Consider the following 25,983-nt stretch of genomic DNA (forward strand, 5'->3'; position numbering starts at 1 on the left):
GAGTGGTGATTTTGGCCATTTTTTGATAGTTTTTCTTCTATTTGGCTATTTTCTATATGTCTAATCTTTGATGGAGTAGCATTTTATTATTTTTGCTATTTCAAGATTATTGAATACTTGTATACCCCATGCTTGCATTTAAATATCAAATATTATATTGCTTTTTTGATAAAGAGAGAGAAAAGCTCAAAAACTGGAGGAAAAAAAAAAGAAACCATAGTTCTGTTTCTTAGGGCAGATTCATAAATTGACAGCTTGTGTCCAAAGACTTAAAATTGACAAACAAATATAACTGGTTCTATTTGATAATTTGTCCATGTTAAATTCAGGCTCACTTTTGCCATAGAAATAGAAAATGATTTGTATTTAAGGGGAAATTTCCTCCCTAGCTACATAATAAATTTTTGAAACACAAGTTCTGTTTTAAGGGTTTATTCTTATACTCTTGTAGTTTTCATTCTTCACAGTGAAATATTATATATATATGTAATTTTCCACAATATTCCAAATAAAACTGACATTACTCAGTAGAATCTGTCTTTTTTCCCTTCAAGTAAATACCTGCCACAGCCATTAAAACCATGAGAACTGCTACTGAATGGAGTTAAATGATGAGATGTTCTCTTTAGAAAAATTATTTAGACATATCTGCATCATGTTCTTTTTGTGCTTTCTTCTCTTGCCCCCATTCCCATAAATGATTAAAGATAATAGGAAGACAACATTTTTCTTTATGGTGTTATAGGTCCAGGGGAAGCACTGTGAAGAAGTAGAGGGAAGGGGGAAAGAATTCTGAAAAACTCCAAAGGCTGACTTAAGAAACAACTCTTGGATTTCTGAAATAATTCTGGCTTTCAAATCGAGTTGAGGTTTTTAGCTGGAAAGAAACTCATCAAAAAGTTTGTCATCTATCTCAGACTTCAGACACTTGGGAAGAAAATTAATAGAGGGACTAACCACTTCACTTTTTCTCTTCTCTAAACAAAAATTAGAAGTGTCAAAATTTTTCCTTAATTGTATTGATTTCTCTATTTTTTTTTTATAAGCTTTAGCTTTACTCTTGAATTATCACCTAATTTTGTTCATTATCCTAGCTGGGTAAGTGAATATTTGTGAGTCTTAATTTTATGGGAATTTATTTTCAGATCTATTATTATTATTATTATTGGCATAATATTGATAACATTTGAAACATCATTTAATTTATCTGTGTTCAAGAAGTTCCCAGCTGAAGTATCTATTTGGGGATGTTTTTCAGAGTTGGGACAAAAATGTGTGAGACATCCAGCTATCCAGAAACTTTGTGAATAAATCTTGCACAACTGAGATGTTAATATGTAATCTAAAATTTTATAAAATCTCATTTAAGTAACATAAAGTAATTATAATCATTTACTTATATGATTTTAAAATTTGAAACAATCTCACTTGTATAAAAAAGGAGAAAGTAAAAACCAAAGAATTTATTTTTCCTGAACTATCTGTGAATAAACTGCTACCATGATACGTATCACTCTTAAATACCTATATTTCCTCCAAAAAAGCTTATCCTATAGTTACAACCATCCAAATCAGGAAGCAATCATCGATGCATCATAACTGTGTAATCGTCTGACCCCCATTTACCTCAGACTACATTTCAGCATTGTCCTCAGTGGATTTTATCAGGCTTTCATTCACATTTCTATAAATGTCTTTAAAGGTTCCAGTTCAGAATTACACTTTAATTGCCTATCTAGAGGATTTCCCCAGCCTTCCTTTAAAACATTCCTAATTTTGATACCATTGAAGATAACAAAGCTGTTATTTCAAAGTATCTTCTCATTTGAGATTTTGTTGATGTTTATTCATGATCATATCTAGATTATGAATCTTTGGCAGTAATATTACTTCATTCACATTGCTATAATGAAATACTGTAGACTGGGTGGCTTATGAACAACAGCTACTCAGTTCTCATAGTTCTGTGTCTGATGAACAAAGATAGCCTCCTTTTCTCTCTTTCCTCACATGGAAGGGGTGAGGAATCTCTAGAGGGTCTCTTTTATAGGAGCTTTAATCCTATTTATATAGACTCTGCCTTCAGGAGCCAATCACTTCCCCACCTCCAAATACTATCATACTTGTTAGGATTAAACACATGGATTTTGGGAGGAATAAAAACATTTAGTCTGGAGAAAATATCATAGAATTGATACTGTTATTTTCAGCACAGGATTTTGATTTATCCTGTCCCTGCTATTGATAACTTTGGTACTTTGGTCAAGGCTGTTTCTGTGAGCCTTCTCTGTCACAGAGTTACTCTTTCCCTGTATATTTTATAAATTCATGGGCGGAGTTACTTTGAGAATATGACAATACACCATTTTTTGCTGAAACTTCAATTTACCCATTCTTTTATGTCAGTATATAGACTCATGTCTTTATTTTATTTAATGTTTTATTATTTAGTAATATTGATTTTTTAAAAATTTTGTGGTTCAGATGTTCCATATTTGGCTAATAGAAACCTCTTTAAGCTTCTTTGTCTGTGAACACCCTGTCATTCTTTGAGTACTTTCCTGTACAACATGTGTTCCAGGTGCATCTTGTTTTTTCCTTGTCCCAGTGCTGCACTGAATTGATCATTTCTCCAAGGAACTGTTTCCTTTCACTAGAGGGTCATATTTAGAAGCCAAGACCTGGATAATGGGTATGGCCATTACTATTGGAGATTGTTGTTTCTAGCCTCTCAATTTACACAGCTAGGAAAGATGTGTTTACTAAGCTTGTATAAGAAGTGTATATGTGTGTGTACACTCATTTACAATTATATTTTTTCTGTAATAATATGTATATTTTAAAAACCATGAGTTCATACCAGTATCTCAATCCCATTCCAAAGCCACACAGTTCATTCTAGTTTTCTTATTTATGTAAAATTTGATGGTATACAATTTGTACTTTTTTTAATTTTATAGTTTACCAGATGTGTTCTTCAAAAAAAAATTGTATTTTATATTTAAGTGTAATTGATTTACAATGTTATGTTAGTTTCAGGTCTATAGCTAAGTGATCCAGTCATACATATACATATATCCATTCTTTTTTAGATTATTTTCCTGTATAAGATATTACAGAATAATGAATAAAGTATTCCTCTGCTGTACAGCAGGTCCTTGCTGATTGTCTCTTTTATATATAGTAGTATGTATATATTAATCCTAAACTCTTAATTCACCCCCCCAGTCTTTTTCCTTTGGTAACAGTAAGTTTGTTTTTGAGGTCTGTGAGTCTCTTTCTGTTCTGTAAATAAATTTTATTTATTTTTATTTACATTCACCATCACATAGTGAAGCAGCCAGGATGAATATTTTCCCTGGCTTTATTTGATTTGTGCTCATTAGAATTCCTAACTTTTACAAAAGCAGCAAATAATGGAGACAGAAACCAAATCTAATTCTCTTTCCATTTTCTTACTACTTCTTTGTCTCTTTCTAAAAACAAACAAACATAAAAAGGAATTAAATTCTTGAACTTTAGCTCTATTATGCACTTTTGCTTTTTTTTTCTTAAAAATTCTTAGTATGCTTTTGATATAAATTTATGTAAACTTGTTAATTTAATATTCAAAATCAGACAGTGTTCAGGATAAGTATCATGAAACCAGCTTATTAGTGAAAATAAATCAATGGAAAGCAGTGAGATTTGTGAAAGTGGAGGTTATTATATTTTTTAATGAGATTTGCATTCCCAAGTATGAAAGCAAGGGAATAAGGGAATAGTCCCTTATTCCCTTCCCTACCACTCAGTGAATTTTGGATCACAAAGGGTATGATCATTTGCTAAGGTCAAACACAGATAACAGTGGGGGTTAACTGACTTATTGGCATGTGAAATTGCAGCTACCACATTCATGCAAATGTTAATTTAATCTAACTGAGTTTGTATTCTGCTACATAGACAGTAGACATTACTCTGTGATTTATAGGATAATTGCATACATTGCTTCTAAACAAGTTTGCTTTACTCTGTGCCAAGAATGCCTTATAACCTTCTCCACATGTGAAGAATATTTCAGAAAATGGATCTTTACTCTGGATTGCTCCGTGGGTGCTGGTTAGTATGCTGAATATTTAGTAGCTGCTAATGAGATTCCTATCAGCTTATCAATGTCCAATTTCCTGTTTTTGCATGGCCTAATTCTATGAGAAATTTTTGAAGACTCTTAATACCTAGTAACTGGCCCTAAGAGATACCTAAATCTACTCTGAAATAAAACCTTCTTTGATTAATTTATAGCTATAGTAAGACAAGCATACCCCTCTGCATAATAACTTGCAAAGAGGATCTTGGACTAAAAATCCATGGTTTCTTGTTCATAATTACTTTGGGGGGGGAACAGATCTTATATTTGTCATTTCATTTGGAATATCATTTATTAACTGGCAGTTTCTTCCTGCTTTCAATAATTTCTTTCTGACTTAGAATAGCCTTTGACTTAGAATGAGAAAATACCTCATTTATGTATTTTTTTCCAATTTCATCTATATGCATATCATTCTGATAATGGCCCAGGAGCCTAACTTTGCCAGAAAATGTTGATTTAGCTTTTCTTTCTTTTCCTTTTATTTTTCTATTTTCAGTCCCTTATTCAATTCACTTGCAGGAAGATTGATTTTGAATAATACGGTCATGATGTCAAAACAGTACAAATTATACCCTGCTGCCATCTGGAATGGTGAAAAATAAAAGCTTTATTTACACTGTTTTCTTTAAGAAAAGAATAATAAATGTTTTTCCCCCTCTTCAGGGACTGTATTCTGGAAAGAAATGGTTCTTGTTTGTAGCCTGATAGTGTGGTGTATTCTGAAAGATAATAACTTGAAAACTCATTTGCTGCAACAAAGTAGCAAATAGTCCAACTACTAACAGCTTAGGCTTCCAGCCTCTGTGACACAGATCTTTCTGTTCTCTCAGAAAAAGACAAAGCCACTCAGGGTAGTCATTACAGGTCCCATATTATAGAGGAGATCTCTGTGCAGCTTCTGGTTCGAGGGTTGATATGCTGAGTCTACTTGCGTCTACTTGGGGTTTGCATGCAGTATTTAGGGGTCTGCTCAAAGCAGAAGCCCTACCACTTATTACAGCCCTTCCTAGATAATGCCATAAAAGTTGCAGAATGGTTTTAAGAAATAGGTCCAGTGCTAAAGTTGAGCTCCTTGGGTCAATTATTCAATATTTATTATCCTTTTCAGTCTTCCATTTCTCATCCTCATTATTGGGTAGCACACATGGCAGAATTCTATCCCCAACTAGCCCCAGTACTAAAAAATGAGAAGTCAATTGATATGTATCCATGGATTGATGATTTGTAATATAGAGATATTTTAGGAGTTCCCATCATTACTCAGCCGAAACGAATCTGCTTAGCATCCATGAGGACACAGGTTTGATCCCTGGCCTCTCTCAGTAGGTCAAGGATCCAGCATTGACGTGAGCTGTGGTGTAGGACACAGACACAGCTCAGATCTGGTATTGCTGTGGCTGTGGCATAGGCCGTCGGCTACAGCTCCAAGCCTGGGAACTGCAGGTGCAGCCCTAAAAAGACAAATTATTTATTATATCCCATTGATCTTTAGTCTCTAGTCCTTTCTGCTTGAAATAAATAAATAAATAAAAGATAGCCAGGTATTGAGAATTATGTTTATTTTGTCTTTGGTTATAAGTTGACCCTGATGAAGAGTTCTATCACTGTTCATGATGAGTATTTATTCAAAGAACAGCAAGTGGTGCAAAGGAAACAAGATGAAGTAAAAACACCAAATCTAGAGTTACAGGTTTATTATTATTTTTACCGTATGTAAGATTGGGACCAAGTAACACTCTTGCTGAGTCTTTGATTTGTAGCTGCAGAAAATGGTAGTTATGATACCACCCTTGCAAACTTCAGGCAGCCCTAATAAGTCTGAAATGGTTTCAGTATTTTCAGTCATTCACAGCAAACCTTTGTATTTACCCAAGTATTTAGTTATTTTTTAAAGTTTGTTTGGGGGAACAGATCAGATGACAATATAATTTGTTTTCTCTCTGCCATTGATTAATCAAAAAGTCTAAAATTTTGTTCAAAGTGAGAAATGAGGGCTTTGACTAGCTTTTAAGTGGTTACTTGGCACTGATACCACCCTCTGATTTCACATACATGTCTATATAATCCCACTATTTTTATGAGTTGTGTAGAATATTTTTCCCTTTTACAGGTTATTGCTGCAGCTCTTGTTCTATCAAGCTTTAGAGTCTCTTGCCTCTGTTTTCTTTAAATCTTATGTGGGAGTTTGGAATAGAGTAAGTACGTATATGATAATATTTTATTAGATGCCAAGCGCCAGTGCCAGGCAACACTAGGCACACTTAATGCATTATCTCATTCATTCTTCCCATATTTGAGCTGGATACTATTTTTACTGACAAAGAATCTAATTATCCTGCAGATACAATTAACTCACAACAATATAGAAATTGTCTAGATTACTTCATACCCAGTGCCTGACCTAGTCCTGGCACAAAGGAGCCCTTCAATAAATATCTGTAGAATAAATGGTGATCTATTGACTATCCAGTAGATTTTTAAAACTAAGAGTTCAAAAGTCCTTTTTCTTTTAATATAATGCAACTTTCATAAATGTAAAGACACTTTTTTTATCTGACCATCTTGAAACAAATATATTTAAATTTTCCAAAAGGGTTTTTTACTGTCTTCTGTATAAAAACCCACTGACTTTATGTTGCTTAGATTAGTACTGTGTCTCTAACATGTAAGGCTACCATTCAACACCTTTAGAGGGTATAGCACTTTTATTTAAGAAAATATTCATTCTTTTCATCTAATGTTTGACTTTTGTTAAGGAAAATGTCCCTAATGCAATTCTTTCATCCTTCAAAAGGACAAAAATCATTTACACTTCTATAAGATTATATCATAAATTCCTAAAGTTTTAAGATACCCAGCCACTGAGAATTTTTTTTCTCCTGGCAGTGAAAGGAGACCCAGAGTGTCTGCCTCAACATGCAACTGGGTGATTCACATGGATGTTATCATTAGTTTGAACATCAAGCTTTCCATTATTCTAAAGATAGGAGAGCAGAGTAGAGATACATGTTCTTTTGAATTTCATTGCGTTTACACTTTTTTTTTTACATGTTGCCATTTTGACTTCTAGACACTTGAAACCGATATATGAGGGGAGCCTTCCTATAAAATTAAGAAAACAGGAACTGAATTGTGTGTTTCTAGAGCAGCAAATGCACTAAGTTAAAGAAAGAACCCAAGTGTAAATTGCATGTCTCAATTGATGAAAATCATCTGCTAATTAAATAAAACTGTTGACTGTAAAAATGAAGACATCATTAACAACTATGTTTATAAGTCTAACACTACTTAAAACACTACAAAAGATAGTTTTTGCCTCTTAGACTTATATTCAAATTGAGGAAGCCAAATCTGTAGCCACAAAAGTGTCAAAGAATGATTAACTGATTAAATCAGTATCATTAAATGAGCTGAGTAGGAATTCAGAGATGCCACATGAATGAATGCAGAAACAGTTGGCAAAATTTCTTAAATATATCTCATGGCAAGTGTTTATTGATCACCGTGATGGTTAAAAAGAAGTAGCATATAGCTCTACCTTCTGTGAACTTCAAAAACTTTTAAAGAGGAGCCACTATGAACTATTTGGTCTTTAGAAAAGGGATTCCAGGGAATGAGTTCTCTACAGGAAAGAAAAAAAAAAGTGCTTATCTCTTCCTCCAGATTCTGAGTTTGCTTTTTATACTCCATTCTCACAAAAACATCTATATTGTCACTAATACCTAAATGATCAGGTATTTTTGCCACATCTTTTAATATTTATTCTGGCAGACTATTCTCCTGACATGACTGACATGACTTTTCTTCATAAACATATTTGCTGTAAGTCTGAAAAATTAGAAATGTGACATCCTGATAAACAGTTCTTCATGAAAAACTTTCTTAAATCACTGGCAGCAGAGTCAAAGCACCAGTCTATTTGAGTTCACTGAATCCTTGCAAGATTAGGCTAGAAGAACTGCTTAGGGCTACCTTAGAAGGAAGTGTGGCCTCAGCAAGCAATTTGGTTTTGTGTTTCCTATCAAATAAGAGAGGTTGAGTGTTAGCGGAATTGGAGCAAAAGTAAGCATCATTAAAATTGTTTATGGATGAACAATGAAAGTAGTTTGAGCATATTATGAAAAAGCTATTTCTTGATCATTCACAGACATCTAAAGCATATCTCCCTACAAAACAAAGTCAGGCTATTTCCCTGACACATTCTATTCAAGTCCACGGTAGGTTAGGGGTTATTAACAAAAGTTCTCCTGCAGTAGGAAGTTAACTCTGGAAAATGCTGATATTCATTTTTCTCTTTTCTTAATGGAACTGAAAGTTTTATATCAGCATACTTTATTAAGACCCCAAACAGATTCAAAGAATGTGCTATATTTCCAGGTCTATTATAGCTGCCATTACAAACAAAATATGTATGACTTCTACGATTCACTAAGCACAAGTATGTAGTAATCTGCCCTTTAATGGCCTCTCAAAATGACAGACCAAATGGCTTTGTGAAGGTCAAGTCTGATTTAAATTGTTGATGAATTAGTAGCTAATTCTGCATGATTGAATATTAATATGGAACAGTGATAAGTAAGGCACTTTAAAGCTTAATGAGCACATTAATGAATAGGACAAAATGTTTTTCTTTTCACCTCATGCAAAAGTTTTAAGCTGCTAACATATTGGCAATTTGTTAATTTTTGATTTTGCATTTTCCTGTAAAAGTTTATGTGGTTAGCATGTAAAAGCCAGACTTTTTTTCCCTCAAGTTCTTAGTACCATACGTTTGATGAGGTATCAAAATTAATGTTAGCAAATGGCCAAGGAAGTTTTATATAAATCACTAATAAATGTAGAGGTGAAAAAAAAAGCAATTAACATCTTCTAAACTACGCCCACTGAGATAAGCATGCCAATTAGAAATTTCATTATTTCTGTAGTTCATTTATGTTGAATACTCAGTTTTATTGCCAAATACCTGACAGTCAAATTGGAAACAAGCCACAACTGTCAACGTATAACAGCTCTGGCTATTTGAATCTGTTACATTGTGATGTTTCTCATGAAAATTTAATGAAGAAAGTGCATTCAAAGAGGTTCTGTGTGAAGGGGGGATGGATAGAATTTAATTACCCTTATTAAAAATAAGAAAGGAACTCTCTTTACATTCTCTATCCAATTAGTATGCAAGAAAGATTATCTTTGTTGTGCACTTGTGTATATGGAAATGGGACTCTACAGTGTTCTTTATGAGCCAAGAAGGAAAAGAAAGGTCATGCAAATGTATTAGACTGTTTTCCATAGGGCACAAGTCAATGTTGTCAGCTCTCCCCAAGGTGAGGACTTCATTTCTTATAAATGGTTATTAATTCTAAATTTCTTTGGTAAGAGCCCTCAGTAAGTGGCTCAACAATCTTAAGTCTTTGACACTTGTCACCAATGGGCATAGAATATTGGCATGTGTTCTTCAGAGAGATGAACTTGTAGAAGAAAAGTAATGACTAGTAGAGCAGTGACGATGCATGCTAATGTAACTAGTAAGAATTCGTGCTGCTGTAACTAGTAGTCAGACGCCACAGAGGAGGTAGGGGTAACTCAGTAACTTGAAAAAGACAGAAATAGCTCAGGAATCCCAAGGCAATTTTTTTTTATTAGCTGAAGTTAGTTACTTTCAATATGGAAATTAACAAAAAAAATCTAATAACATTTTTAGAAACAACTCTAGGTGAGTGAAGCAGGGTAGTTGACTTTAGGGAACTTGAGGTGGAGTATTTTTGTCCTTTGAAGCATTTTGTGTCATTAGCTGCCAAAAGAGATGTCTTCTAATATAATGTGTATGGAACAGTGTCTACTGAGCTTTCTACTTTTTCTTTTTTTAATTTTCCCTGAAACTAAGCTTTAGATATAAAACCTTTAAAGACATTAAAAAAAATACCCTGATGAAATTCAAGTGGAATCAATTATTAAAATTAACTTAACCTAATATGCAAAATACTCTTTATCTGATTTGTAATTTTTAACGTTTCCTTGGAGCCTTGAGAGTTCATCTTGAAATTCCATTCTTAACCGCTATCTCTGACACTTTTCCATTGTAGACCTAGGTTTGGCTGACAGTGTGTAAACATTCGAATAAACAGAATCCATCACTGCTTGCTCAGAAGAGTGCTGTCTTTCAGCTGAAGTGAAATGTAGCTCATGGATGTTAACTTTTTTTTCAGTCTCTGGCCTCAATTAGCTGGTGGGACAGGAAAATATTCTCTAGTGAATCCATGTGTCAAATTCAACTTGCCTCAGCAACTTCTTTTGGACTTCGATAAACCTCACTGTGGGAGAGACAGCCTACATTTCCCCATTAGCCCCTCAATTTTCTCTTCCAAGGACCTGGGCTTAATGTTCAGGGTACCTTTCATTGCATGGGAGCTTTATTCTTTGGTAGTATTTTGACATTCATTTACTATTCACATTAAAAAAATCTCTCTCATATGTGGAATCAAAAAAATAAACCCACTACTGTAATACACACACACAAATCTCTCTCTCTGCTTCTTAATTATTCCCCTAATGAACACTCCACCATAAGCAGTTTTCTACTATGTGTAGTAGAAAACTTTTCAATCACTGCAGTATACTCATATGTAGGCTTGGGAGAAACTGCAGTTCTCTCAACATCTGTCAGCTCAGACTAGGTTGATGTCAAGGGGTTTGGATGCAAGTGAGTTCCAGAAGAATTTGTGTCATTGAGAGATAAACTGATGAGAATTTTAAATATACAAGGCAATGGACTGACCTACTCCTGCAGTTGATCTGAGGAGGGAAAGCATAACTATGTTCTCATACTGTGATTTGGGTTGTGTGGCTTTGTAGAAAGACAGACAGTGTGCTCAGCAGATGTGATTTGTCTGGGGAAAAGTGAGGATTTCAGTGGTGGCAGAAGAAAAGTTTCCCAAGAGGGAGAAAATGGGTCCTGATTTAAAAAGCTAGCTGGATTTAGGAGATCTGAGTTTTCCCTGTGACTATGGAGACAGTGAAAAACACGTAGACTGGACTGAGAATGCTGTAGAGTCCTTTTCCTTGGAAATTGTGCCTCTTTAGGAAGACTCACAGGATCATATCAGAAATTGTAGGAGGTATCCAGAGAGAAGCTAGGTACCACATCTGATGCCTTCTGATTTCCTCACTGGTTGTGTCTTGAGTGAGTCATTTTGGAATTGACGGCTGAGGAAAATTCATCAGCGGTCAGGAGGAAGTGTTGATTATATTAATACCAGGCCTCATTGGAAATCAACATGTTTTATGATAGTCTTCAAACAAATAGCTAAGTTCTAATTTAGATCATTACTATCTATATAGCTAAGATTCCTTCAGTGCTTGAATAGAATGTTCTTTTCTAATGCTGACTGGAAGATCTGGCAATGCAGGTTATCAATGTGGGTCATGCTTAAGGGAACTTGAATTTGTAAAGATCTAAGAGCTGGGACAATTTTGATGTGGGGTAGGAAGAAGTGAACTTTGGAAGAGTTGAAGATTCAAAATTTAGGGGTTTCAAGTTTTGAGTGACTGACAGTGGTACAGGCCTTTGGAATGGAGGAAAGTTTTCTCTTACCTTAAGGAGTATATACTTCTGTGTTGCATTTTTTGAGTTACTTTTGTCCTTTTCTTCTTCCATAAGGAAAAGTTTTAGATAATTTTTTTTGACTGTTTGAAACTCTTTATAAAGGAATTCATTCAGATAAACCTTTGCTTGTGTGAAAAGAATACAATTTTATCTGAAAATGAAAGGAAAAACAGAACAGATTCCAGTGCAGATAGCGTAGTCTGGCTCCCCGGCTAGTTCTGCATGTACTTACTGTAAAACCGCTCTGCTGGGCCAATGATTTCCCCTCCTTGAGGAGTTTCCTCCTCAGTACTTATACTTCTGATGTCCCTTTCTTTCAGGTCAACGCTACTCTTTCCTCAGTGCCCGTTTCACCACTTCCTCTTAGTGCTCCTTGACCTCCTCAGATACATCCTGTGTCATGACTTGTCCTGTGCTCCTGGAGAACTTGATGCATCCCTAGGTTGTGGTTATCATCAAACATGTCTGAACTCTTTGTTAGGCTGTGGGCCTCTTACTTAGACTGTGCACAGTGCTGCCCATGAACAATACTGCAGCCGTACCCTAGCCTGACAGTCCAATGCCACCTGGTATATGTTATCTTCTCAACATTTGCTAGGATAATGGGAAAGATTAATGTTCATTGACTCTCTCTTGAACCTTAGGTATCTGACTTGATAACATATTTGTATCACCTTTTGTCTTGCAGAGGATCAAATTCCCAGGGGCTTCCCTACCATTGACATGGGCCCACAGTTGAAGGTGGTGGAGCGTACACGCACTGCCACCATGCTTTGTGCAGCCAGTGGGAATCCGGATCCAGAAATCACTTGGTTCAAAGATTTCCTCCCTGTTGACACAAGCAACAACAATGGCCGTATTAAACAGTTACGATCAGGTAGGGTCTTGTTACTGTTTCTACGAACTCCTAGAGAATTTTTATTTTATTTTAGTTTAGTTTAGTTTTCTCTTTCTTTATTTTTATTTTTTATTTTATTTATTTTTTTAATTTTTAGGTATTGCTTTTTCTCCCTCTTCTCTTTCTCTGTTATTTGATGTGTTGTCCACGTTTGTGATGTCATAGCCCGTTTCAGAGTCTTTTTCCTTCTCTTTGTGTTTTGCAGCTTCTGTTTAATCCACATTGCTCACTGCTGTGACTGTATTTTTGATGATATTTTAATTTACTGCTCTTCTGCAGTATTTAATGGATCCATTTTCTCCTCTTTCTTTCTTATTTCTCTGTTTTCTTTGGAAACAAAATTTATTTCAACATTGGACCTCATTCAGAAATTGCAAGGAGTTCCAATGGTTATATCCATTAAAAACCAAAATGTTCATATTAAACACTAAAATGATTCAGTTTTATTAAAGTGTGTTTTCTCTGTCTTTTCTACATTTGAATTCATCAGAGTACCAAAGTTTAGTAAGTTTGGGCACATCTGCTTTCTTTTCACTGAAACATAAAACACAGAAATGTCGTCTCACGAGTAACCAGATGTATTTTTTTTATAAAGTCCTTTACAAAATACCCATGAAAGGAGGGGATCTTATTAATATCATTACAATATGATTACCAGTATTTTCGACACATTAGCCATGGTAGTGTGCGCCCACACTAAAGATTTTTAAACCCTCCAGTGACTGGATCTACAGAAGTCTGCTTTTGGTGTAGACTCCAGCCTTCGCTCCTTTTTCTCTCTCTTTCTCTCTCTCTCCCTCTCTCTCTCCCTCTCTCTCCCATGCCCTTTTTTCCTCTCCCATCCCCATCCCAGGTTTATTCCTTTGCTCTCTTTAGATTAAAAATAGAGATAATTGTAAGTTTTGAGAGCCTGTCCCTAGGTAACTTCACAGGGACATATACTAATAAGCTGTTTACTTTGGCATTGGTAGTAATATTGATAAAGAATTCTAAGTTGTTTAACTGCCTGTCTTCCCAGAATTCTCAGCTTTTGACCTGTCCTGTGATGTTAAAGCGTCTTGTTAACTGCCTCTTTTGCTTGTTGTCAGCAGAATTGTGTAGATTAGCATTCTGTTATTGTAAATAAAGAATTAATTATTCACATGTAACATAGATGATTTAGTATATAAAGCTTTAACTCTGAAAAATTTGTACCAAATTATAAGGAATATAATAATATTTTTATGCTGTCTTTCTTCTCTCCGTATTTAAATCTCCAGAATCTATTGGTAAGTGCTTAGTTCTGAAGCGCACTTCACCCCCACTAATTTCCATATTCAGATTATTATTATTATTATTATTATTATTATTATTAATAAAATGCATGGCATGCATTTTACTAACTGTCAGTGTAGACACCAGATTTCCTTAGTGGCGCGCACATGCACACATCCACAAACTGTTACCGTAAGAACACTGTATAGAAAAATAAAATAGCACACAAGTTATATCACACAAATGTAGCATAGTAAGTAGCATAAGATATATCCAATGAACATTGTTTGTTTCTAGTTAGTTTTTAGTATCTCCTATAACAGTATATATATATATGCATATCTATATATATACTTAAATAGATTAGCCAGTATTTTCTTCAACTATATCTTTAAAAATATTGTTTAGTTCTCTTTTTTTTTAAGAATATGAGGCATATACGATATAATTCTAACCCTAGATGATCCCACATCTAAGAACTCAGTTGCTTCTCTGAGAAAGGCAATGCTGCCTATTGTGGTCTTTACCCTCTGTGGTATAATGCAACTTGCTTTTATGATCTAATAATATTATCTAATATATTCCTGTTTTACCAGTATAGTAATTCAAGTTTCTTTTAAGACCTTATTTAATTCTGTAAATCTAATTTAATTCTTCTCCCCAGCCCTAGCCTCCTTCTTCTCGTACTAATGCTTCTTCTTTCTAATCTTATTTGCATTCATATTATCCACCCAGGTGGTACACCAATAAGAGGTAAGAGTGCTGAACTAACGTTCACAGAATGATCTTACTCATTCTTTCTGTCCTTTCATCACTCTCATCTTTGTCCTGTTTTCAAAATCATTTCAATAATGTCCATCAACTTTTTACTTTTCCTTTGTATTGTTTTGTTTGATTGGTGACTCTCACATTGTGAATTTTTCTTTTCTTTTCCTTTTTCTCTTTGTTTTGTTCATTTCTTTCTTTATGAAAATGATTATTTAAGTTGTGATATGCTTCAAAGAAAGCATATCCAGGTCTTTAGACCACAGACCAGTCACAGCGTACCATCTGTCCCTCTTTTTTTCCTTTTCTTCTTCTTCCTTTTTCCTTTTTTCTTTTTTTTTCTTCTTTTTCCTTTTTCTTTTTTCTTTTTTCTTTTTTTTTTTTTTTTTTTGTCCAACTGGAGAAAAAAAAAAGATCATTTTTTTTCTTCCTTAGCTGTTCTTGTTCTGGACCAAAGCCAAGATGGTCTGGAGAACAGTGGCAGACATGCAGAAGACAGCCTGGAAGACATCTGCTTTTTGTCTTTATCTTTCAGAAGGTTTTTGCTTTTGCTCTTCAATTCTTTTTTCTCTTACTATCTTAAAAGTCAAAGAATGACTCCCCTTTCCACCTGATCCCACTCACCTACAACCTGACAGCAATGCTTTTTTCCCCCCCTACTTCTTTTTTTCTTGGATTACTCGCCTCTGGATTTTTCGATCTTCTGTCCTTCAGGCTATGGAAACAAACGGTGCTGAGTATTCTTGGTGGTATGTGGTATTGCTGGTTTTTCAGACTTTGACTCAGTGTGCATTTCTTTTATAATTCTTGTTTTGTATTTTTCTTGGGGTTTTGTGACACCACACTGCTAATCCCACTGGTGGATTTTGATGGGTGTCTTAGGGGATCTGCCTCGAGGTCCTCAAGCAGTGGTTGGTCGGCTCTCCTGGCTGGCATAGGCCGTGCTTTTTAACTTTTTTAAAACCTTCTAATTCAACTACTCTTTGTTTTTCAGCAAATGTAATAAATGATTGTAAGTTGTGGCAAACTTGTCTTTCTTTTCTTAAAAATCTGCATGTCTTAAGGGAGTTTTGTTTCTTTAAGTGATATTTTCATGATATATAATGACTAATTTTAATTTTTTGCTTTGTGCAGCCTTTTTTGTGCTTGCTGCGTATTTTTGGCTTTCTTCAGCAGAAGACTTTCTTGAAAACCCGGCCTGGTTTTTTTGAGCGTATCTCTCTTTTGCGCCACTTTTGATACCAAAATGAAACAAAACAAAAAATTAATCTTTTGTTTTATTTAAAAGCCATACTTCCTTGAAGCAGTCTCACCCATCTTCATTTTATTAGTCTAGGAAATAAGCGTGTTAAATATAACTAGAATTCTTGCTTGGGAAAAGAGATATTGCTTTTGTATGCTAGAATTGATGATGTAAAATTTTTTTTTAAAAAAGGAAATAATCTCTATATGTTTTTCTCATCGCATCATTTTCTGTCTGTGCACCTTAGCAAGAGATTGAATCGGCGTTGAGCGGATCTTCCTTTGCAGGGTTTTTCATATTGTTAAGAGGTTTAGCTTTCTGAACTGAGGAAGCCTTCTCTGACCATCTCTTTGGCAATATATTTTATATCCATACAGGAGCCCTTCAGATCGAACAGAGTGAAGAATCTGACCAAGGAAAATATGAGTGTGTTGCCACCAACAGCGCGGGCACTCGCTATTCTGCCCCTGCCAATTTATATGTCAGAGGTAGGAATGACGTAACCCGGCATTGCGTCTTCATTCAGGCTCAGGGGGAGTTGAGATACTCACAGGCTCTTTGTGACTATGTCAGGATTTTCATGAGCTGATTCGCTAACAGGGACAGTAGTTGAAGCATTTTAAGTGGATGGAGAATTACATGCTTTAAATATGTGGTTAGGAAAAGTATTGGCAACTTTAGAGTACAATTTATCCTGAAGCTTGAAGTTTGTAAGTATATTGGCATTGTTACATCTTGATTTCAACTTTTACTGCATTGGTTGAACTGTGCTTTGCATTTGTTTGAGGTTTTCTTCTTCTTTTTTTCTGTTGCTCACTCTTCTGTTTCCTTATCAAACCCTGAAATAATTGCTTGGTGTGCTACTAATCAGTTCTCTGTGCACCTCCAAGCAAAATGGTGTTTATGTCTTCAAGAGCTCTGCTGCAGGGCCTGAAGGATAAAGTACTAACTTAAGAAGAAAGAAAAACATGCTATGTGCAAATAGCACAACTGTATCTTCTTCCTTGTTTTTATACCTAGTTACTTATAAATGTATAGAATTAACTATGTGCATATGTCTGTGCGTATATATACACGCATACTTGTTTTATCTATTCCCTTTCGGAAAAGTTTAATCTTTTGATTGCCAGGGAATGGTCATTGTATTTTAAAACATGATATTAGTTGTCCTTGGAACAAGAATGGATGAGGATATATCCCTATTTTCCTATAAAGTAATATAAATGATTAAATTTTGAGCTTATGAATGGCTCTGCCTTTCATTTTAACTAAAAAGAAGTATTTCTTCTCCCCCAGAGTTCCCAAAGCCAGTACCTGTGTTTTTTTTTTTGGTCTAATGAAAATGCTTTTATTCCTGGTTTCCATGTCTGTGAATAACCACAAAAGGCGTGGGTTGGGGTGGGAATAGATAAAAGACAGTGAGGGCTTTAAGTTACAATAAGATGGGTTCCCTTAGGAAAATATCTAGCTTGATTTTGAAATTTTTGTTTGAGATAATTTTGTTGCTGTGGGGATGTTTTTTCTCTCCTATCTTTCTCTGGAGTCTGGGGTGGGAGAATATGAAGAAAATCATTTCTTCTCCAAATTCTTTGAAAGCCCCTGGATCCTTTTTCTCACAATGGTGACCTCCTGTGCTGCATGAGGCATGTGTATCTTCTTCAATGGAAAAATTTCAAAATGATGCTAGCTATTGTTTCTAATACTGTGTTAGTCCCTGAGATATTGCTAACTGTTTTCAGCTGAGGTAGGAAGGATTAACTAGAGCAAATAAAGATGTTCAAGTAGCAGTTGAAAGCCTTGATATGGCCTTTTTACTCTCTCTGTGTTTCCCTTGTTTTTCTCCTTTTCCTCATTTCATTGTGTTCTGCATCAAACCCCCTACATCCCTCAGAGCTGCGAGAAGGTTGGTGTGTTTTTTACTTTTTACCCACCTTACAAAACTATTAATTAAACCAATAACAAAGAATACAAATGAAATGAATGTAGCTGCATTGTGGTCTTCTTTTGGTTAATGGTATGTTCTAGCAGAGAATGCCCTTGGCCATGGCTTCCGGTGCTTGCTGGTGGTACCTAACTGTGGTGCATGATGGGAGAGAATGAACCTGGGTGCATGGGAACGGGTAACACATAACGCTCTCAGGTCCTGTGAACTTGGTCAGTGTTCCTGCTTTCCTTCCTGTTCCACTCCCTCGCGTCCCCTGCCCCACTTTTAATTTCTGTCTTACACAGATGCCTGCTGCCCAGAGGATGACTTTGTAGTTGTTCCCCTAATCCCAAGCATGAAGACTAAACTCTCCTCCATTTTTCTTGATATGTTCTTTGACACCTCAGAGTCTACACTGGCTCCTGTCTGCTTTGTGTAACCTGTGAATTGGCTGCAGGGGGCATGCTTAGCTCTCTCTTCTCCTCTGCCTGTCATTCACCCGTGAGGCCATCGCAGCAAGCCCTCTCAAATCAATGGAGGTTTCTCTCATCCTTAAGTAGAGCCAAAAAGTTGACAGACAGAATTATTTATGTATTATCTTGGGGTTTTGAGGTTTGTTTATTAACTTATAATTTGAGTAATCACTTCATTATCCGTATTTTAGGTATGTTCTTAATTATTTCTTCTTGATCTAAAATGCTCGTAGTATAAAGTTTTGTCAATAAAAGCCCAAGATGAAACCTGTTTATCACTTACCTGCTCCTTGTACCATGTCCAAGACACATATCCTTTAAACACACATAAACATGCAGATTATCTGAAGCAGGAACACTGAACTGTAATCGCTTGGTAATTTTTTTCTGTGTTGTGTTGCTTTAATATGACCTATTCTCTTAATGTCATGTCCCACTCTATGGTTTAGATCCAGTGTCCCTCAGTTTGAATGTAGGCATAAAAAGCCTCTTACTAGATATTTGTTGTTGTTATCTATGTTGTTTTACCTTAGATGTGAACTGAATGGAATCCTGAATGTGAACCACCCAGAGCCCTTCCTGAATTTTCAATTCTTATCTTAGATGACCTAGCCTCAGCTAATATCCTCCTACTTTCAACCCTATTCTCCCCTAAGTCCCTATCTCGATCACTGGCCTTAACCCTCTTCCCTTTGTATTTAGTTCCATCCCTGTTATTTCCTCTGCTGTCATTGCTGTCTTGGATTCCAGCCATTATCCCAGTGTCCTGAGCATGGCCTTGAGACCTTGTGCATGCCTTGCATGACCCAATGCAGTATCTCTACTGGCATTGGCTTTTGTTTCTTCTTCTGAGACTGTCAATTGATATGTATATATATTTCCGTGTTAATCCCAGTGTTAGTGTAAGGTCTTGAGGCTGCATCTACTCTGAGGCTGAAAGCAAATAAATTGCACTTTCAGTGTACTCTAGATGATGTTTTCCAGGACTGGGATGTGACAATGTGGTCCCATGCATACATTCACATCACCTGGAAGAGCACAGCGCTGAAGTTGGTTTTGATATTCAACAAACCTGCCTGTGACCTTCCAACCCCCTTTCCTGCATATACATGCATGCATACAATCCTTGTTACATGCATGCATGTATATGTTTTTGTGTCTTATGCATGATGTTTGTGTGTTGTTAGTTTGTAGATAGTTTTTTGTGGGGCCCTTGTAGGTCTGAATCAACTTTTGTATGAATGTGTCTAAGATATCAGTGACTAAACTCAATCAATTTTTCTGTGTATACACACACCATACTTGTATGGTCTGTATTATCCACAGTTTTTCATGTTTTGTTTTCAGACAATCCACACTATGTTTCAATTGTTTAATTGTGTCTGTACAGTGCATGTCATGTGTTGAATGATTCCGCTTTTTCTGGCCTTGTATATTTTATCATCTTCCCTTGTGTTTTATTCCAGTTCGCCGTGTCCCACCAAGATTCTCTATCCCACCCACTAATCATGAAATCATGCCAGGTGGAAGTGTTAATATCACCTGTGTGGCTGTGGGGTCACCAATGCCTTATGTGAAGTGGATGTTGGGGGCAGAAGATCTGACACCTGAAGATGATATGCCAATAGGAAGAAATGTCCTAGAGCTGAATGATGTAAGACAGTCAGCAAATTACACCTGTGTTGCTATGTCGACACTAGGTGTCATAGAAGCAATAGCACAGATCACTGTCAAAGGTATGCTCAGGGTGTCATGCTTGGAGGGTCTGACTAATGCCTCTACACAGTCTATCCTGGGAATTCTAAAATGAATCGATTCATTGTTCAGTGTTTCGGATGTCATCATCTAATCACATCTTGGTTATAATATTAGATATACATATCCAGGTAAGCAGATTCTCCCTTAAAAGCATTGATTACCTAAGTAGTGGTAATTATCAAAAGATTTAACCTCAGTCTGGGCTCAGGCACTCACAGGGCGGGATGAGGAATGCTTAACATGGTCAGCCATTATGGTAGGAGTGATGGGTACAGGTTTTATTTTAATTCAGAACCTTGAGAAGAGGCACATGACATAAAAATCCACATAAGTATTAATAAATGCTCAAAATCCCAGAAGACAAAGGAAAAAGTAGAAAGAGTTGAAACCAATGTGGTCTAATACTAGATGCTTTCAATTTTTGATAACCCTGCCATTAAAATTCAAAGTACAAGTATGATTATGTTCTGTTCTATCTTCATCTCTCACCTTGTGGAGGTGAAGTGCTCAACAAAGATTCTTTTTTGGAAATAAACGTATTGACTATAATCACAGTGTTATATTCCATCGTTACTTTTGAATCAGTGGGGAAAAAATGAGTGCATGAGTGTACCAATTGGTTTATGCAGTGTTTATAGAATTTTAGAAATCTTTCAGAAAATGGATCAGTCTGAGGTGATGTTAGATTCCTGCAAATGCCTGGAACTGTAGCGAGAAGAACATAAATTATCTTCCCTAAGAAATATGATCCTAAAAAAATGCAACATACCTATTATAATCACTGTTGTAACTTCATCTAAGCATGCATATCTAATGCCTACAAGATAAAACCAGCATGGTGACATAAGAAAAAGGTACATGCTACTGTCAACATTTAGCCATTTAAAATGGTAATGGCGTACTGTGTTAAGCATACCATTCTCCATACATTACACACACCAAATCTATACTGTATAATAAATGTGGCTTAGCAAAACCAGGAGTATCTGTTAAATATCAGTAAATACGCCTTCAATTAGCAGTATGTTTACTTGCCTTAAAAATTCAGAAATATATCCAGGGAAAATTCAGATAATCCCCTTCCTTGAAAAATGTCTGGCCAGAATATTCAAATAATTGTCTTTTTATTATTATTTTCAGTAAAATCCCTTAGCGAAATATTATCGTTCCATGGTTCTTAGAGTAATATGCAAATATTGAATTGCATTTTTCATACTAACCATTTCAGCATTAAATATTTGAAGGTTTACCAAAGACCTTCTGGAATTCAAAAGCAGGAATCACTTCAAACTAATGTCTTGTTCAGTTTCTTTTCTTTTTTTCTGACCCTTGCTGCTTCCCTACTACCTCCATCTCAGAAATAAAGTGTAAGGGTGAATCTTGAAGGCAAAAAGCAAGTCAAAACAAAAAACACCTTGAAAAGAGTAAAGAAAGTAACTATGAGTTGTTTATTGTGAGCCATTTCACAATGGGTATTATAAACCTACTCAGTGCTAGGCAGTGTTCTAGATATTGCAGGTACAGCAGGAAGTAAGTACAAGTTTGTTCCTTTTGAAAAGTTGCCATTGTAGAGAGTGTTGTATTTTTTTCCTGTAAGTTAATAAGGAAAGAGAGGTATTAAAGAGCTGATTTTGTGAGTATGACCTGAGTTTTCTCTAAAAAGTCAGCTCCTGAAATCTTCATTTCTTTCCCAATTCCATTCAGACTCATTGTCCAGATGAGGCACTTGAAAATGAGGCCACCAGTGTAGATGGTGTGTATTCTTAATTAGGAGCATTAGGAGTTGGGTTCTTCTGCTAAAAGGACTGAGCGAGGTCTCTAAAAGATTGGATTTAATTGCAAATGTTTATCCTGTAGCTATAATCTGATGTTACTGATGCAGGCCGTAGAATATCTGCTATGACAAGATATTTTAAAAAGTGATTTGTGAATACCCTTTAATTTAGTCCCTTTAATATTAGGTAAAAAAAAACACATGAATTTGAAATTACTTATTTCAAATTAAGTAATTTGAACTTAAACTGCTTAGTTAGATTATTAAAAAATTATAATAATGTTGCCTATGTCTTACCTCTGGGAAACAATGTGGATATTCTTCTTTTATAGCAATTTAATACCATATCATTATATTTCAAATGTTGTCTTTTCAGCATTTACTGGCATTTAGTTATATCATTTTTTGAAGCAAGGGCCTAATTGGCCAAGCTTCTGGTTATAATAATTGGAATAATTAGAATACCGGTTTTTTGAGGATGTCAGATATACTCTAAGAGCATTATTGGATTAGCTCATTAACCTTCACTGCAAACTTATAAACTACATTACCCAACTTTACAAAATAATTTTAATAATACAAGTTTTCCTGTTCATAATTAATAAGTGAAGAATATGGATATGAGCCGCCAAATACAATGCTCTAATATAGTTCTAGTAAACTGGAATTTGTCACGTACATATTTTTTAACTGTACTTCCTGACCACTTAGAAAGTTATCCTTTGCTATGTTTTCATCTAATTAAATTTTCACTAGATACATAATTTTGTCGTTTCAGTAGTAGAGTTTATGGGTTCTTGTAACATCTTAAAGATGAATGGTAGTCACTGTCTTTCTTTCTCCCTGCAAGCCTTACCCAAACCTCCAGGAACTCCTGTGGTGACAGAGAGCACAGCTACAAGCATCACACTGACATGGGACTCTGGAAACCCTGAACCTGTCTCTTACTACATCATTCAGCATAAGCCTAAAAATTCTGAGGAACCTTACAAAGAAATTGATGGGGTGGCAACTACACGCTACAGTGTTGCTGGACTAAGTCCCTACTCCGATTATGAATTCAGGGTTGTTGCTGTCAACAACATTGGCCGGGGGCCTCCCAGTGAGCCCGTGCTCACACAGACCTCAGAACAAGCACCTTCCAGTGCCCCACGGGATGTCCAGGCACGAATGTTGAGTTCAACCACCATTTTGGTGCAATGGAAGGAGCCTGAAGAGCCAAATGGACAGATTCAAGGATACAGAGTTTATTACACAATGGACCCCACCCAGCATGTCAACAACTGGATGAAACACAATGTAGCTGACAGCCAAATCACTACTATTGGCAACTTAGTGCCCCAGAAAACATACTCTGTCAAGGTCCTGGCTTTTACCTCAATTGGAGATGGTCCTCTTTCAAGTGATATACAGGTCATCACTCAGACAGGAGGTAAGTCTGGTTCTAGAAGCAGGGGGTTGTTGGTGCTAAGACGTGGCAAGGGCACAAAGCAAGAACAAATATAGTATGAGTTTTAATTTTTGAGACCGAGAATTTTTTAAGTGAGGAATTAAGACAATTCATGTGGAAAGGAACAGGCATGGGCACTGAAAGATAAAATCATACAGTCCTTTGAAGTATGGGGATGCAGTTAACATCCCTTTTTTTTTAATTGAAGTATAGTTATGAATATTTTATAAGTTGCAGGTGTACAATATGGTGATTCCCAATATGGTTATCCTCCACTGCTAGTTATTATAAAATATTGGCTATATTCCCCATGCTATATAGTGTATCCTTGTGGCTTATTTTATATCTAATAGTTGGTACCTCTAACTTTCCTAACCCTATCTGTATCATCTTTACTTTTTAATTTGTACCCAAATGACTTGAAGACCTTCTGAATGAGATGGGTACATGTACCACCATGTGATGTTTTGAGACGAACTGTGACAAACTGTGTTTCTTTATACCAACCACTTTGATAGAGTAGCCCACAAATTTATTTAATTTGTGAAGAAGTGGGTGGTCTAAGATAAAGTTAAAAATAAAACCATTTGTCGGGGGGCCTTGGGTATTTAAATGACTTATACTTGCCAAGGAGCAGCTTGCTTAAAAATAAATATTCTCTTAATGGTTTATTTATGTATTTTTTGTTGTTGTTTGTTTGTTTGTTTTTGTGTGGCTTCAGGAGTGAAGAAAGACAGTTACCAAGATGTAAGATCAAACTTTGAGGCCTTGTTCACCCATTTTGCTGGGTATAAGAACAGACCCCAAACTATTTTATGAAGAAAAACTTGGCCCTTCCAGTAGTTTCATTTTCATAAGAGGATATCATACTTCTTTGATTTAAAGTGATCAATTTCATCTTGGGATGAGAATATTCTGCAGCTGCTTTCTTCTAAAATTTATTCTTAAGCATTTGAGTGTTATTCATTTGACTCCTTTTCATTTTGGTGACTCGTAAACTGGCATTAATCTGTGGGTGTTTTGATAGCATGCCATTGGTTTGTTTTGAGAATCTATGTAAGAACCATATTATTAGAGATCTTGCCTATAATCTTCAGGCATAACTCATAGGTAATTTTGCAAATGAGTTAATTTTCTCTGGTGTCAGAATTAGATTAACTTATATTTAACCACCGACTTGTTTTTATGGCATAGGCTCTATGAATCCTGTGACTGAGAATGTTTACCTATTTGGCTTGGCTAGTAGAAATCTTAGAACATTATTTACAGCTTGCCTGGCTTTATTTTATTTTCATACTGTTCTTCAGTTCTTATTGGCTTTTTTATGGACTTACCATGTTCTCTATATCAAAAGATAACTATAAAAGTGTTTCACCACAATTATACAAAAAATCATCTATATACTTTCCCTATGGGCCTTTTTCAGTTCTTTTTGTATTTATTTGATATAGCAATATGCATAAAAATATTATAGATTAATTTTTCCATAAGTTTCTCATTGGAAAATATAGAAATCTATGAATTTTATTCTTCCACTTAACTGAAAATAGGCAACTATTAGAGATTATTTTTTATTATACTATCTTAGCAGTTCCATAACCATTAAAATATATGAGAAAGTATATAGGAGGGGTGTATATACCTATATTCCATTTTTAAATTTTTTGGATTTTTTTCAACTGTGATTTTTTAAAAATCCCTGATCTTAGAGTAACATAACCAGGGTTTGAGTCCCAAACTACCATTTTCCTCTCTATAACCTTGGACAAGTTAGTTCATGTCTCTGAATTTCACTTTTCTCATCTAAAATAATAACTACCTTATAGAGTTTCCATTGTGGCACAGAGGAAACAAATCCAACTAGGAACCATGAGGTTGAGGGTTTGATCCCTGTCCTTGCTCAGTGGGTTAAGGATCCGGCATTGCTCTGAGCTGTGGTGTAGGTCGCAGACGCGGCTTGGATCCAGCATGTTGCTGTTGCTGTGGCATAGCCCGGCAGCTGCAGCTCTGATTCCACCCCTAGCTTGAGAACCTCCATATGCCTTGGGGCATGGCCCTAAAAAAATAAATAAATAAATGAAATAATAACCAGCTTATAAAGTTTATGGGTGATAATTTTTTTTTTTCCAGGGCTACCATTACCACGTACTGGATGGCTCAAGTATTAGGAACGTATCGTATCTCAGTGCTAGTGACTAGAATTTCAAGAACAAAGTGTCAGCAAGATTGCCTCCTTCTGAGAGCTGTGAGGGAGGTCCTGGGCCTCCCTCTAGCTTTTGGTGGTTTGCTGGTAATCTTTGCAGTTCCTTGGCTTGTAGAAGCATCACCTTGATCTCTGCCATCATGTAACGTGGCGTTTTCCCTGAGAGCACGTCCCTTTGTCCAAATTTCCCTTTTGTATAGGATACCAGTCATAATGTTCTAAAGCCCAATCTAATGATAGCATCTTATCTGATTACATCTGCAGCAACCTTATTTCCAAATAAGGTCACATGCTGAGGTTCTTTGTGTTAAGAAATCAACATACACATTTTTGTGGGACACACTTCAACCTATAATAAGGCTATCCATTAGATGATGAAAAGCAATATTTTATAACTTAACTAAAATATAATCATAACAACTAATATATGCTGGAAACTCTGCTGTGAACTTTAAGTATGTTAATTCTTACCACCCAATCAGGTAGATGCGGAATTGTCTCATTTGCCAATG

The 25,983-nt window shown here is 35.7% G+C and overlaps 1 protein-coding gene across 14 annotated transcripts in view; it reads left to right on the forward strand.

The window, feature by feature from the left end:
- PTPRD (protein tyrosine phosphatase, receptor type D) overlaps positions 1-25,983 on the forward strand; it is a 2,180,605-nt gene that overhangs the window by 1,946,729 nt on the left and 207,893 nt on the right. For 7 of the 14 annotated variants that reach the window (XM_021074373.1, XM_021074310.1, XM_021074296.1 and 4 more), the window contains 7 exons: positions 12,418-12,606; positions 13,887-13,895; positions 14,617-14,634; positions 16,267-16,377; positions 17,781-17,792; positions 19,753-20,022; positions 22,669-23,250. In XM_021074373.1, the coding sequence (XP_020930032.1) occupies positions 12,418-12,606; positions 13,887-13,895; positions 14,617-14,634; positions 16,267-16,377; positions 17,781-17,792; positions 19,753-20,022; positions 22,669-23,250 (1,191 nt within the window). The remainder of the gene's footprint in view (positions 1-12,417; positions 12,607-13,886; positions 13,896-14,616; positions 14,635-16,266; positions 16,378-17,780; positions 17,793-19,752; positions 20,023-22,668; positions 23,251-25,983) is intronic. The other 7 variants (XM_021074345.1, XM_021074346.1, XM_021074337.1 and 4 more) reach the window with 4 other exon arrangements.

The sequence above is a fragment of the Sus scrofa genome, chromosome 1, assembly GCF_000003025.6.
Source record: "Sus scrofa isolate TJ Tabasco breed Duroc chromosome 1, Sscrofa11.1, whole genome shotgun sequence".
Classification (NCBI taxonomy): Eukaryota; Metazoa; Chordata; class Mammalia; order Artiodactyla; family Suidae; genus Sus; species Sus scrofa.